Source organism: Artemia sp. Qi Xiang Cuo, chromosome 17, assembly GCF_049724085.1.
Source record: "Artemia sp. Qi Xiang Cuo chromosome 17, ASM4972408v1, whole genome shotgun sequence".
NCBI classification, from domain to species: domain Eukaryota; kingdom Metazoa; phylum Arthropoda; class Branchiopoda; order Anostraca; family Artemiidae; genus Artemia; species Artemia sp. Qi Xiang Cuo.
The window spans coordinates 8,705,776-8,719,844 of record NC_142810.1 but is presented as its reverse complement, the minus strand read 5'-3'; the positions used below and the strand labels follow the sequence as shown (position 1 = coordinate 8,719,844).

Below are 14,069 nucleotides of genomic sequence, written 5' to 3'. Positions count from 1 at the left end.
GAATAGACCTAAGATGTGTCCAGGGGGCAGTAAATGTTTTTATTTTGTTGTTCTTGGTACTTCAAGTTATCTGCAGTTGAAACTTTAGGTTACTAGTTAATGGAGAAAATGAAGGTATATATCAAATTGGAATTATAGATGTCTCTTAAAACAGTAGGTGTTTCTAATTTAAAAAGTAGATGTCTATACTGTTCTTTTTCAGACTTCAGCAGTCGAAACAAGCGAGAAGAGTTTTCTCGTAATTCCTGCCATGGAAACATAATTCTCATATATATATATTTTTTTATGCTCTTCAGAGGAGAAAACTGTTATCATTTGATTTTTTTGTGATTTTGCAATGGTGCGTATGCAAGAATTGCTTAGGAGAGGGGAGGGGGGGAGAAACCGATTGAATAGGTGTACGTTACCGTCCATTTCAGCCAATTTATCTGAAAATCTTATCTTTTATTTTATCTTATTTCTTACTCTTTTATCTTATTGCTTATCTTTTTATTATCTTGTTATCCTTTTTATCTTATCTTTAATTTATCTGAAAAATGAAAATTCGTATGTATCCAGACTTTGTGGATACCCCGTATTATTAATAATTATTTCATTTCTTTTAAAATTATAATATTGAGCGAATTAATCTTTTACTTTTCTTACAGAGTTTAGACCCGCCGTCTCAAGTGAACCATGTCAGTGATTTACGACAAGCTATACGCTTTGCATCCAGTGATGTAAGGGCACATGAGGGTCTTATGCCTGGCTTCTGTCTACAAAGAGTAAGTTCTTCAAGCCGAACAATTTTTTTTTGTCTTTTTTTAATAATACTATTACTACTACTACTAGCAACTCACTACAGAACCAAGTTACCTGAGGCCAACAGAGCTACGCACGTTACTCCTCTATCTCAATTTATTCTCGACATAACACCTTTAAATTAGGTGTTGCTTTCTTAGACCACACTGCCGTTCTAAGACGAACAAATAAACTTTCAAATGGGGATAAATCCATTTATTTAGACAGTGAAAAAACAGGTACAAAAATGTATATAAATATGCTAGTTTCAATTTTATTATTTTAGTATTTCTACTGAAGACGGTCGCTGTATATGTGACCGAAATATCTGGACTTTTGCACCTGTTTTTTCACTGTCTAAATAAATGGATATATCCCCATTGGAAAGTTTATATGTTCCTCAATTTATTCAAAATTTCCCTCTTTCCATCCCTCTAAAAAGTTCACAATACCTTTAATTTTGTCCTTACGACATCCTTTCACTTCATTTGGGCACGGCCCGCTTTTTTTTTGGCCGTTGACGTTTGGCCGACAAAGACAATCTGTGGCAATCTGTTATCCTTCATTGGTAGAATATGTCCTAGCCATCTCATCCTTTCTCTCATTGCCCTAGAATATAACAGACTTTTTATAATAGTCAGTAGTAATCGTCTAGATAAAAATATTAGTAAAATGAATTAATTTCTGGAGGTTGTGGGACCTCCAAGTGCAAGACAACGTTTTGTATAAGAACTTGCACAACCCTTGTCCTGAGAGCTGTGGGGAGAGTGTTTTCCTCAAAGAGATAATTTCCGGATTTTTAAACTACGTTGAACAAAATGGCTATCTCAAAATTTTGACTGGACATGTTTTGGGAAATGGTGGGCGTGGAAGGGGTGGGTTAGGTAAGTATATCGAGAAATTTATTGGTGGGTATAATTATTAGAAGTTGTCGAACTACAAAATTGAATGTATCCCCCCCTCCCCACCCCTCTGTCTTTCTAAGAGCTGTACGCTTATACACCTATGCTATTGGTCATAGTATTAAGAATTGTCGATAGTGATATAATAGTAGCGAGAAAATTAAATATTCTCTTTTTAATACTTGCGAAAACGTTTTTAGTATTTGCAGCAGTATTTAATCATTAAACCAATTTAACTCCATCTATTTATTCAACTTATACTATTTAAGCAATGATTAAAGGTCATTTAATTCGATTATGTCGCTTAATATTTCAAACGATTTAATCTTATATGAATATTTAACTATAAACTACTCACAATTTTTGTGAGTAGTTTATAGTTAAATATAGTTAAATATGAGTAGTTTATAGTTAAATATAGTAGGGTTAAAATTACTGGCATTTTGTGCTCTTCTAATTTCTTACTCTATACTTCGCGGTGCAATTCTGAATCCTTGAGTTTTATTCTATTTTGTATGCTATTCTCTAATCTATCTGCTGCTTTACTTTTTTTCCATTAGTCTTTTTTCCCTTTCCTTGTTTTACAAAACCCTCAATTTATATGTCTGCTTTTTTAATTTTTTATTTTATTATATTGTATTTTGTCCTTTTCCCCCAAGAAGGGGTGAAAGAGTGAAGCTTCAAATATATCAGGTGGTTGAGGAGTAGCTGTGTTGGCCTCATGCGACTTCGTGCTGCAATGAGTTGTTAGTAGTAGTATGTAATCACTTAACCAATTTATTCCAATTATTGAACCCCTTTAACCCCAACTATTTATTGGATTTAAGCCATTTAACCGATGATCAACAACCATTTAATTCTATTATTTTGCTTCATCACTTGAGCGATTTAATCCGTTATTTTAACCTGATTATTTAATAAATTCAGCACTACTTCGTTTGTTAGTATCTTATCTACGCTCTATTTGGCGCTTCATTTTCTTCCGTAATTTTTTCTTCGCTTTCCTTGTCTCTTCTTCCCCCCCCCCATTTTCCTTTTTTTTCATTACCTTCACCTATTATTTTAATTGATCATCGAGAGGGAATTAGTTTATGTAATTTTTTCTACAGCCCTTTTAGCTCTGATGGGAATTTTTTGTCTCTCGGTCCATGTGTATTTTTTACATTTTTTCTTTCATTGTATTTCGCCCCTTTGTCTCTACAAATCGTATTTGACATTCCAACACTTCTGAGATAATTTCCCAAAATTGTTTGCTAAACTACTCTCAAACGGAGATACGGGGTATTATATGTCCAGTCACCCTTTGATCCTTCTGATTTACATTGACCTGATGATCCTCCCTTTGACGAAGAGCTTAGCTAACAGTTTTTGGTAATTGCTTCACAAGTGCTGAAATGACAGATGTGGCTTTTTGGCGTAGTATCCCACTTTCCTCGAGTTGACCAGTTCCATCCTAGGAAATTTACTTTCATTTTATATTTGTTTATATTTTTTGGGAATTTATACGATTCTTAAAGGTCGGAAATAATTGCCAAAATCATTTACCATGCTACTCTTAAAAGGGAGCATCAGCATGGCATTATGTGTCCAGTCACACGTTGATCCTCCTTGAAGCATAGCATCCCACTTCCCTCGAGTTTACCAGAAGCTCCCTAGGAAATTATTTTTATTCAATTTTTTTATATTTATATATATCTTTTCTACCTTTTTTTTACGACTCCTAAGGTCGCATCTGACATTTTCCCGCTTCTGAGATAAATGTCAAAAATCATTTTTAAGCTACTTCAAAGAGGAGAACCACCGGGACAATGTATATTTAATCATACTTTGCCCCCCCCCCCTGATTACATAGCACGGTTTATCTCTTTGAGAGCAGCTTAAAAATCGGTTTTATCAATTACCCGTCTAGTTGACCAGTTGTCCCCTATGAAAAATCTCTAACTACGCCCATGTCTGCATTGTTATTTCTAGTCACTATGCTGGCAATTAATTCTGGTCTATTGAAAGTAGCATCCATCTGAACTTGCATAAATATAAAACTGTACAATTTAAAATCCTGTTCGGATAAATATTAATAGTTATTATATGTTAATCAACCAAAATAACCATAGGGGTGGTTAGTCATGGTTTTAGCCTCTTTTACTATTAAGTTTCCAAGTCTTTATAATCACCTTTTAACCAAAAAATTCCAATTTATTGAACAGAGATAGAAAGCGATGGAGAAAGAGGGAAGGGGAGAGAGGGGGGAAAGGAGGGGGAGATTTTGGCGTTTTATAAGAATTTATTCCGATTACTCAGTAAAAATTAGACCAACTTCAGTGAAACCCATAGACTCATAGACTCATAGACTCATTTATTTATAAACAACTATCGTAGCCGTGGCCGAAGCCCCGACTAACTGGCGCTGTTTAGTACATTGCATAAAACTGGTCACTGGCGGTTTAAATAACTGACAAAAAAAGGCACGAAAGAATTGCTGTGACGGGTTGTTCGACACTTTGGCGGCACTAGTTGATTTTTATGGCGGGTGTTGGCGGTGATAGGTGCAGGTGGGGGAAGCAACGAACGGTGTTTCTGGGACGAAAGAAGGGACTGCCCAAAATTGCACATTAACTGTAAGCGCCTATCACGCAACGTTGGCAGTCGTAAGGTACTAAGGGCAGCCTCATAAGAGTTGTATTTCGGGCCTAGTATCACTTTCACTGCCCGTTTTTGAATGGCTTCCAGATCTTCACTTAGGTGTTCAATATTATGAGCCTGAGGGCCCCACACAGGACACGCATAATCAAGGATTGGGCGCACATACGTGACGTAAACCGTCTTCAGCTGACTTTGTGAGAAACTCAATCGGCGCAAGGTAATTAGCGACTGTAATGCGTAACTACCTTTTTTCACCAGACCGGCGATGTGCGCGCTAAATGAACAGTCGTCACTGAAAGTAACCCCGAGAATCACTGAGGTTGAGGTAGTAGGGTACCAAGGAACCGGGCATGAGAGGTCACGCTTAAGCGGATTAAACCTCATGACTTTTGTTTTATTCATATTAAGCTGGAGGTCATTAATGCTACACGCCTCGAGAAAGGAGTTCCTGATCTCACTGCTGAACTGGGGATACACGTCTGACTTTTCAGCAAGATATTTCAGAAGTAGGGAGAGATCGTCCACGTATTTGAATCTGTCTTCAAACTCGAGGATAATGTAGTTAATTACCGCTAAAAACAAAAGAGCTGCCAGCTTAGTGCCTTGTGGTGCGCCACACGTTAGTTCAGCCCACTCAGAGTTTAAGTCACTAGGGAAGAGAGCATAGACACACTGACAGCGGTTACGCAGGAAGTCAACAACTAAGAGCAAAATATGCTTCCTAGCGCCCATCTTTTTGAGGTTATTTGCTGCTGTATAGTGGCGGATCAAGTCAAAAGCCTTACGATAGTCGACTAAAAGCAGGTCAACGAGGCTACTGCCTTTGTCCAACCACTCGGTAATCAGGTGGTAGAGACGTACTAGATAATGCGTCGTACTACTCCCTTTCAAGCAGCCGTACTGAAACGGATCTAGGGCTGGCTGAACTTGGGCTAGGAGCTCTCTATAAATAAAAGATTCAGTCACTTTAGCCATATTAGGCGTAATAGAAATCGGACGAAGCTGATTGCAGGACTTCGGGTCTTTGACTTTAGGTAAGACGCGGACGTAGGCTTTTTCCAAGCACTCGGGAATTTGTGCTCCTTGAACGACTGATTGATCACTGATGAGAGTGGTTTTGCTAAAAACATAGAATATTCTCTTAAAAGTTTAACTGGCAATTCTCCTGGGTAAGAAGCACAGTTGCTTTTTAACTTTTGAAGTTCTTTATACACCGCGAACTCGGATACTTCAACGATTGTATCTTCAGAGACGTCAGCAATGAGGGCTTCGATTTCGGCTTCGGTGAAGGACGGGTGAGTAGTACAGATTGAAGTGAAAAAGGCGTTCACTTCGGCTGATTTTATCAGCGTTTTATCGTCTTTCTGTATCTTAATTTCACTGGTGGTACGTTTACCGGTAAGACGCTTGACTTCAGAGTGCCACCTACGGGGCTCACCCTGAAGGAGAGGCGAGACTTTGTCATGAACGTACCTTTTCTGCGCTGCTCGTAACAGTTTAACAATGCGGTTACGAAGTTTATTTGCTTGAACAATATCCCCACTGCGATGTAACTGGCAGCGAGTTAAGATAAGCTTCTTTAGATCGGGTGTTACCCAAGGTTTGTCAGTATCACTAACAGTTATTTTTTTCTCAGGGAAATGTTCGTGATATTTACATGACAGCAAAGAGTTGAAAGTATCAACTTTCTGGTCGATATCTGTCATAGAGCAAATCTCATCAAAGTCAAACGTCCCAATCCACTGTCCAAAGGAACGAAGTGCCTCTTTAGTCATAGGTCGAGTGGTAATTTTTACTTTACGTGGTGCTGGAAGGCCAACTTTGGCCTTCCAAAGAAGTGTGTTATGGTCAGAGTTATGCAACGGACCGAGAGAGAAGGGTACTTCGTAATAATCGGGAATGTTCGTGAAAATAAGATCTAATATACTACCACTGACGTGAGTAGGGATTGAGACAACTTGCTTAAGGTCAAGCATGCTGGAGACCCATGCCTTATTAGTCTGATTGAAATCACCAGCGATTACAAAAGCAGGCGCTGCGTGTTTGCGGCGTAGGTCATCAGTGCAGTTTTGGATATACTGGATCAGTTCTTTTCTGTTCTTTGCACTTTCGGGGTAGTAAACTGCAGCTACAACCAAGCACGAATATCGCTTTGATAGGCGCTTTGGTTTGCATTCGACCCAAATTACTTCATGGCATGATTCACTGGGCTGACTTAGTAATTTACAAGGTAAGTCTTCCCGAAAGTACAGTCCGACCCCACCGCCTCGTCGGTTAATCCCTCGGTCGCGTCTCGTATTAAAAAAACACTTGTACCCCTTGATATGCCCGGTTTCATCGTTAATATCCCAACATTCTGTGATAACAGCAATGGGGGAACTCGTCTGTTTGAGAACTACTTCAAGTTCGTCGGTTTTATTGTTTAGTGATCGGGCATTACATACTAGGAGATTGGGAAGTCTGCACTTCGACAAGAAAAACTCAGGTGTTAGGGGGGGTGGGGTACGGGACAGTGACGATACTGGGTCAGCGTACCACGGACGAAGCGAAGGAGGAATTTCACTAGGAGGGATGCAATTAACTACTGTCAGAATACGTTCCCTTGCTGTACTGAGATACCTCGCTCTGTTGTTAGAAACGAGAACAGGGATAGCACAATTTTTATTTCTTTGGCCTCCTCTTTTCCCTCTGTGGCTACGCTTGGATCGCTGTTGACTTGGATTGACATCTGGCGGCTTTCTCAACAGTCGAAAGAGCCTTAAGTTAATGAAAATAAATGGCGCCACTGTCAGACGAGATGAATTCAGTTCGTATAAATCAGCTTTTCCGTACTTTAATGCCATCGTTATTGCACTAATGGAAACTATGACAGTCAAATTTTCGATTATTCATACCACCACAGCAGAAAAGAAACCATGAGAAAATTCACAAATAAAGCTATACTTGTACGACGCTCAGGCTGCTATTTGAGCGCTCTGGAACGCCATCTCCAATTAAACTCCAAATTACAAAATAGATGGCGCTACTGTCAGCGAGATGAATTCAGTTCGTATAAGTCAGCTTTTCAGTTCTTTAATGTCATTATTAGTGCACTAATGGAAACTAGGAAAGTCAAATTTTCGATTACTTACACCACCACAGCAGAAAAACCACGAGAAAATTCACAAATCAAGCTATAATTGGACGACGCTCAGGCTGCTACTTGAGCGCTCTAAACGCCATTATTATAACGCCATTATTGCCATTATTATTAGAACAACTAATAATAATAATAATAGAAATAACCTTGTAAATGATCATAAACGAAAAAAATAAGCAGGTTACGGGAGATTTTTTTTTTTTAAATAGCTCTTCTGAAGGCGTCTAACGAGTGGCATTTTCGGGTCAAATTGGGATGGTTATTCCATCTACCCGTTAGTTGTGGAATAACCCGTTAGCACGTCACAACTACCCGTTAGTTGTGACGTGCAACTAACGGGTAGAAATTAGATGTTACGGATGGAGTAAGTGGAAATGAATTTTCTAAGAGTTGTGGAGCTGGTCTCCTTGGGGTCCGGGCTTACTCCTCATTTTTCTATAAGATAATCTCTAAAATTCAAGAAGAACAACGTAATTCATCATTTTTCTGAAATTTGTCACTCTTCTATATAGTGTGTTACCTATAAAAGAGTGTGGTAACTGCACTGGCCATTCATCATTTTCCTAAAATTTGTGACTCTTTCATAGGGTGTGGCACCACTACTCCCAATTTATCGTGAAGCAATCCTTAGTGGCTCCCCAGAGGTTAAAGAGCAAGCCTCCAATGGTCTAACAGAGCTGATTAAGTTGACATCTGCTGAAGGTTTGAAGTCGTCCGTAATGCAAATTACTGGTCCGCTCATTCGTATCTTGGGTGATCGATATTCTTATACTGTGAAGACAGCTGTATTGGAAACACTGTCTCTTCTCTTAGCTAAGGTAAGACTCCTTTTCTTTATCATCCGCAATTGATGCGACGTTCTTTCATACCGCATGTAAATTTCATTTATTTTTATGTCACAGGTGATTTTTTTTTTAAATCAAATTTATATAGAACAGTTATCCCACAAAACTAAATAATAACAATCCTTATCTAATAAGTTACTTTCGAAAAAAAATGTAATCTGTAAATATTTATTTTCATAGGTAGATAGTTAAAGCGTGCAAAGGCATACAAAAGTTAAATAGAAAATATGTAAAAAAAAATTCACCGTGTTTGGAGCCCCTTCCCCCTCCCCCTCGTCCGAATTTTTACTCGCAAACCCATCGAGAAAGTCAAATCAGATTTAATAGGTAATATATATTATAACTGCCGGATATTCCTGTGAAGCAAAGTTTGCTGTATTGTGAGCTCTCTCTTCTGTTAGCTAAAATAAGATTTTTTAGCTTCTCTTTCTTTATTGTTTTATATTGGTATCTGTTCTATTGTGTGTGTCCATCTTTCCGTTTGGCCTTACGTCTTGTAAATTCAAGCCACATCTGACATGTCCCGTGTTGTAAATTCAGGCCACGTGTGAATTTGGTTATTTTTTGCATCACCAACCTTTTCAACCGTTGAATTTCTATTTTATTTAGACTATGCAAATGTAATTATTCTTGTATAGACTATTTTTTAGACAATAAGTTTATTCAAACAAAAGTAAGTTATTTATATAAATAAACGAAATTTATAAGCATAAATTAATTCAAAAATTCAGAGGAATATATATATATATATATATATATATATATATATATATATATATATATATATATATATATATATATATATATATATATATATATATATATATATATATATATATATATATATATATATATATATATATATATATATATATATATATATATATATATATATATATATATATATATATATATATATATAAATATAAATCAATTGCGTATCTCTGTATCTACATTTCTGTAAACTTAAAAAAACTGAAGAAAAAGTTGAATTGAAACATGCTAGGAACATGAAAATTTGGCTGTCTATTTGGGACCATAAGAATGGTTGTTTAATATAGAAATCCCATAAATGCTCACAAAAAAAGACTAGAATAAGATAAATACATAACTAACCCATGCAAGGGGAGAAGGCCCAAGCTACCGATTATAGCGAGGAGAGAAAGGGGACAGAAAATACGAAGGCTGAGGGGCCGAAAAAGCTGCAGATATGATAAAGTTAAGTGAACGGAGGAAGGCAACAAAAAGCTTGTAGCGTGTGGTTTTTGCAGGTGCCGGCTAAGCCTAGTCTCTTAATAGCATCTGAATAATGTAAACTTATATTCTGACATATTTTCGCTTCGGTTCGGAGACTAATTTTGCTTTGCTAGCCGTATATCACGTCGCCTGGTCCTCGGCTGGATGGACCAGCCGAGGACTTTGTACGAACAAATTAAAAATTTGTTCGTCCAGGATTGGTTTTAGTTGTGCTTAAAAACATTTAATTGTCTTAAACACTACTCCATAGCTGTGTATAAATTTTAAGAGAAGCTTCCTCTTTATACGCTGTTAAAATTAACTATCTAGAAAAAATTAATGGTAAAGAAAAACGGTAAAAAATTTTAAATGGCAAAAACTAGTAAAAATTTATATTGTAAATATTCTTTATTTAGGAAGCCATTCAAAAGAATCTTCTGTGGAAAAAAATGTTCTAAGAAATCTTGAGCGAACTCGACCAGTCGGGATTTATTTTACGACATCCCTTGCCCGTTGTCGCTTGACAAAACTTATCGTCTTCAGTCAAAACTTATCTCAAGGGTCAAATTCACTATATTCCTTTCCTCAGGTTGGAATTCAGCTGAAGCCATTTTTGCCCCAGCTTCAAACTACATTTCTCAAAGCTCTTCAGGACCCTCAGCGTCAAGTCAGAATGAAAGCTGCTACAGGATTGAGCCACTTAGTTGTCATCCACCATCGCCCAGATCCAATGTTCACTGAACTTCACAATGGCATCAAGTCTCAGGAAGATCCTAGTATTAAGTAAGTGACTTTCCATTGGATGGAGAGGTTTCAATTGTTGGGGGACGGAAATACCTCCATTATATTTTGCCCCCCCCCCCCTGGATTTTGAAAATTACTATTTCTTATATTTTCGGTGAAAGATTACTTTTTTCCAATATTTTCATTGAAAAATCGAAAATACTATAGAATTTCCATCCTCTTCTTGATTTAAAAAATACGTTTTTGCCCCCCTTCCGCTTAGGTTTTCGTGAGTTGACATCCCTAATTCTATGAGTGAAAGCGGTGTGTACACGGAGCAATGGTATATTATACAAATTTCCAACAGACGTATCATGTAATGTGCCCCCCTACTTTCCATCCCGCCTCCTCTACGTTTTGAAAAATACGTCTTTTGGCATTTCATTGGAAAATCCTTTTTTGGTATTTCCACGTAACAATCGAAAAACAACAAAATTACTCCCTCCCCACCCCTAGATTTTGAAAATGGATTTTGCCCCCCCCCCCATCCTCAAGTAGATTTTTTTAAATTAACGCCCTTGATTTAATGAGTGAAAGCGGAGTGTACACAGATCAAAGGTATATAACAGAGATGTTCAACAGGGGTATCCCTCCATATGCCCCTTATATTACCCCTCCTCCTCCTATCCGTTTTGAAAAACACCTTTTTTGGTATTTTTCATTGAAAAAACCCGAAGGAGGAGGCAAAATTGCATCCCTTATCCGACTTATCCGCCTGACATTAACTTCTCCGGATGTAATCCGTAACAGATATATACGCTATAGGCTCCTAGGCGAATAACAACTTTAATCATGTGTACTCCACTGTAAACATACTGTAAACAGGGTTACTGTAAACTCCTAAACTCCACTGTAAACTCCATACTGTAAACTCCACTGTAAACATAGTTTATTTACAAACCCATACAAGTGTGTCACATTTCACAATTACTATCCTTTTTGTTCTCTGCATACAGTTTCACATATATTTTTTTCCATTTTTGTAAAGATTAAATTTTTTGTTCCAATGTGACGTCTGTTATCCTGCATTTTCCAGGGTAAACAGGGTTAACTTATCTGACAACTAATCCATACCGTTTCAAGTAGTAATTCCATGAATCTCTGACATCATTTGCATCCCGTGAAATGCCAAGGGCGAGTAGTGAGCTACTTGCCCTTACTATGAGCTCACTATAAGGGCAAAGAGCTCATAATCGTGGAGTAGTCGTGGAATGCTTGACTTCGTAAAAGGATTTCAGGAAAATATATCAAGGGTGCTGGGGTAAAGGAAGCGATTTTCCCAAAATCATGACCTACCTATATAGTTTTTTAGGCCAGAAAATAATAGTGTGTCCACTTTCCAAAAAAAAACAAATATCGATAAATGATATTTATGTGAGCTAAGCGCCATCTATTCCATTTGCGGTTGGTAGTTAGTACATTAAGATTTGTTTTATTATATTTATTGTGTTGTTGTTCCACGTTCCACTCCTTTCAAGTCCTCATATTTCCCTTCTCTTAATTGTATGTATTATATATATTTTTATTTATATAATACTCGTTTTATATTATATTTATTGTATATATGTCTGAGTGAATGTTGACATTCACCGGTGAATGTCCGAAATACCTTTTTTTTCGCGTTGGAATTAGTCAGCGTTGCCAGTCAGATTTAACAGTTTTATGCAAGGTTTGACGGTGACGGGTTAGGTTGGGTTAGGTTAGATTAGGTTTTCAACCCATTTCCGAGATTTATAACCTAAATTGACCTGACCCTAACTTTAACTTTTACCATCAAAGCTTGCATAAGACTGAAAAAGCTGATTCGCAGAGCTAATTGAATCCAAGCAGAGGGAATTTTGGACAATCACCGGTGAATGTCGACATTAACCGAATCTCGGACATTCACAATAACATCTACGTCTATTGTACTTCCCAGTTCAAATAATTTACTATAGTTTGTTTTATTATATAGCCGATTATTTGAGCTTTTTTCTCGATCTAGCAACGTTCAATGCTAATTATTGAAATAAATATATTGATTCATTCATTCTCATTTTTTACTGGGGAATTTACTTGAATTATAACTTAACTTTGGATGTGTTTTGATTTGTTTGGAATAATAAATGTTGGGGTTCTACCCCTGTTTCTTTTCTTTTCAGATAAATGACCTGTTTTGTTCCGTAATTACATTTGCTTAAATTTGCCTATAGTATAATTTTCAATGGCAATTTAAAGTCTCGTTGCTAAGCTGTAGTTGTTTTGCCATAAGTAAGTTTTGAAGTAAATTCTATTTTGGGCTTCCTGGTTTGAGTCATTGAAAGATAAAGCTAAGAAAAAGTAGAATGGGTTTTGAATGGGGATTGAGAGGATTGGCTGGGCCAAGTGAAGGTCCACCCCTATGCAAAGTTTGTGTATAGAATATTATTTTTGAGTTAGTCTGCATTTAGACCCCGTTCGGGGAAGCATATTTTTTTGTTATTATATGTGACCGTTTGGAAGAATACAAGTAAGGTATTTTCTCCAGACTGTGTACTAGTTTCCCAGAACCCAGGCAGGGTAGGAACGGAGTTACGAGATACGGTCATTATTATATTGACAGGGGGGTTTGTTACCTCCAAGGAGAAAGTTAGAGATTTTTAGTGGTAACCCAGGGCGGGTACACTTGGCTTTAGAAAGTGGCCATATGACCACTCGATCGCGTTATCATACCCTGGGACAGGGTATACTGTAAATAGGGTAGTACCAAACCCGATATTTACGGAACCGGTGGGGTAGAGCTGGGCACTACATTATATTTTGGGGTCGGGGCTTTTCCTTTCAGTAACTGGTGACACCCGTACATTACCACGCCAATATTGGTGGCATTGTGTCTTACCACTATAACACTGGTGGCATCGTGGCCTACCGGCATAATATTGGTGGCTATCAACACCAACAATAAACATTTATGAAAAGCTCTAGGAGAACCAGTTCACAAAAATATAGGTGGAGGGGGGGGACAAATGTATTTTTCAAAATCTAGGAGGTGACACAAAAATTAGTGGTAGGGGTAGTTACCCCCTTCCCCAATTGGCACCCCTGAAAAGATCGCTAATTGTGCCTGTTGGTCTAGTGATGGTAGTCTCAACTAGTTACTGCGGGATCTCGGGTTCAACTCCCAGGCCTGACGCGATTTTTTCAAGTTATCTTTAATCACCATATTTTACAGGGAGACGTGGCTTCAAGCTCTTCGTGGTGTCTGCACACCCGCGGGGGATAAAATGAACGATACCCTCAGAAAGTCAGTACTTCAGACTCTTCTCTCTTCATTATCATCACCAGAGGAAGGTATTCGTACATCAGCTGCTGGGTGTATTGGCGCTCTTTGTCGTTGGGTTGGTACAGATGAGTTACACATGGTCATTGCAGATAATATTCTGGGTTTGTAGTTTTTTTTTGTTGCTTTTTAGTTTATATTGTGTTTATGTTATGTCATATTTATTATTTGTCTATGTGTGTTTTTTATTTAGTGCAGTCTAATATTTATTTCAGAACATTTTCAGAACACACTCAAGAATTTTGATCTGAATCTAAGATATAGAAAACTGGTTTCATAGCCACAAAGACAAGTGACGGGTGACAGAATACATTGGACTTATATAATTTGGGTTATATATTCGCATATTAGGGGAGAGGGGTATGGGTTTTTAAAGTATGGTGGGTCTGCATGCAAAATATGTTAGCTACGGTTATTCTGCATATTATGAAGTAAGAATTGATTTC

The 14,069-nt window shown here is 37.5% G+C and overlaps 1 protein-coding gene across 1 annotated transcript in view; it reads left to right on the top strand.

The window, feature by feature from the left end:
- l(3)80Fj (lethal (3) 80Fj) overlaps positions 1 to 14,069 on the top strand; it is a 252,563-nt gene that overhangs the window by 217,850 nt on the left and 20,644 nt on the right. The window contains exons 32-35 of the mRNA XM_089103680.1: positions 648 to 764; positions 8,049 to 8,279; positions 10,132 to 10,325; positions 13,516 to 13,727. Coding sequence (XP_088959806.1) covers positions 648 to 764; positions 8,049 to 8,279; positions 10,132 to 10,325; positions 13,516 to 13,727 — 754 coding nt within the window. The remainder of the gene's footprint in view (positions 1 to 647; positions 765 to 8,048; positions 8,280 to 10,131; positions 10,326 to 13,515; positions 13,728 to 14,069) is intronic.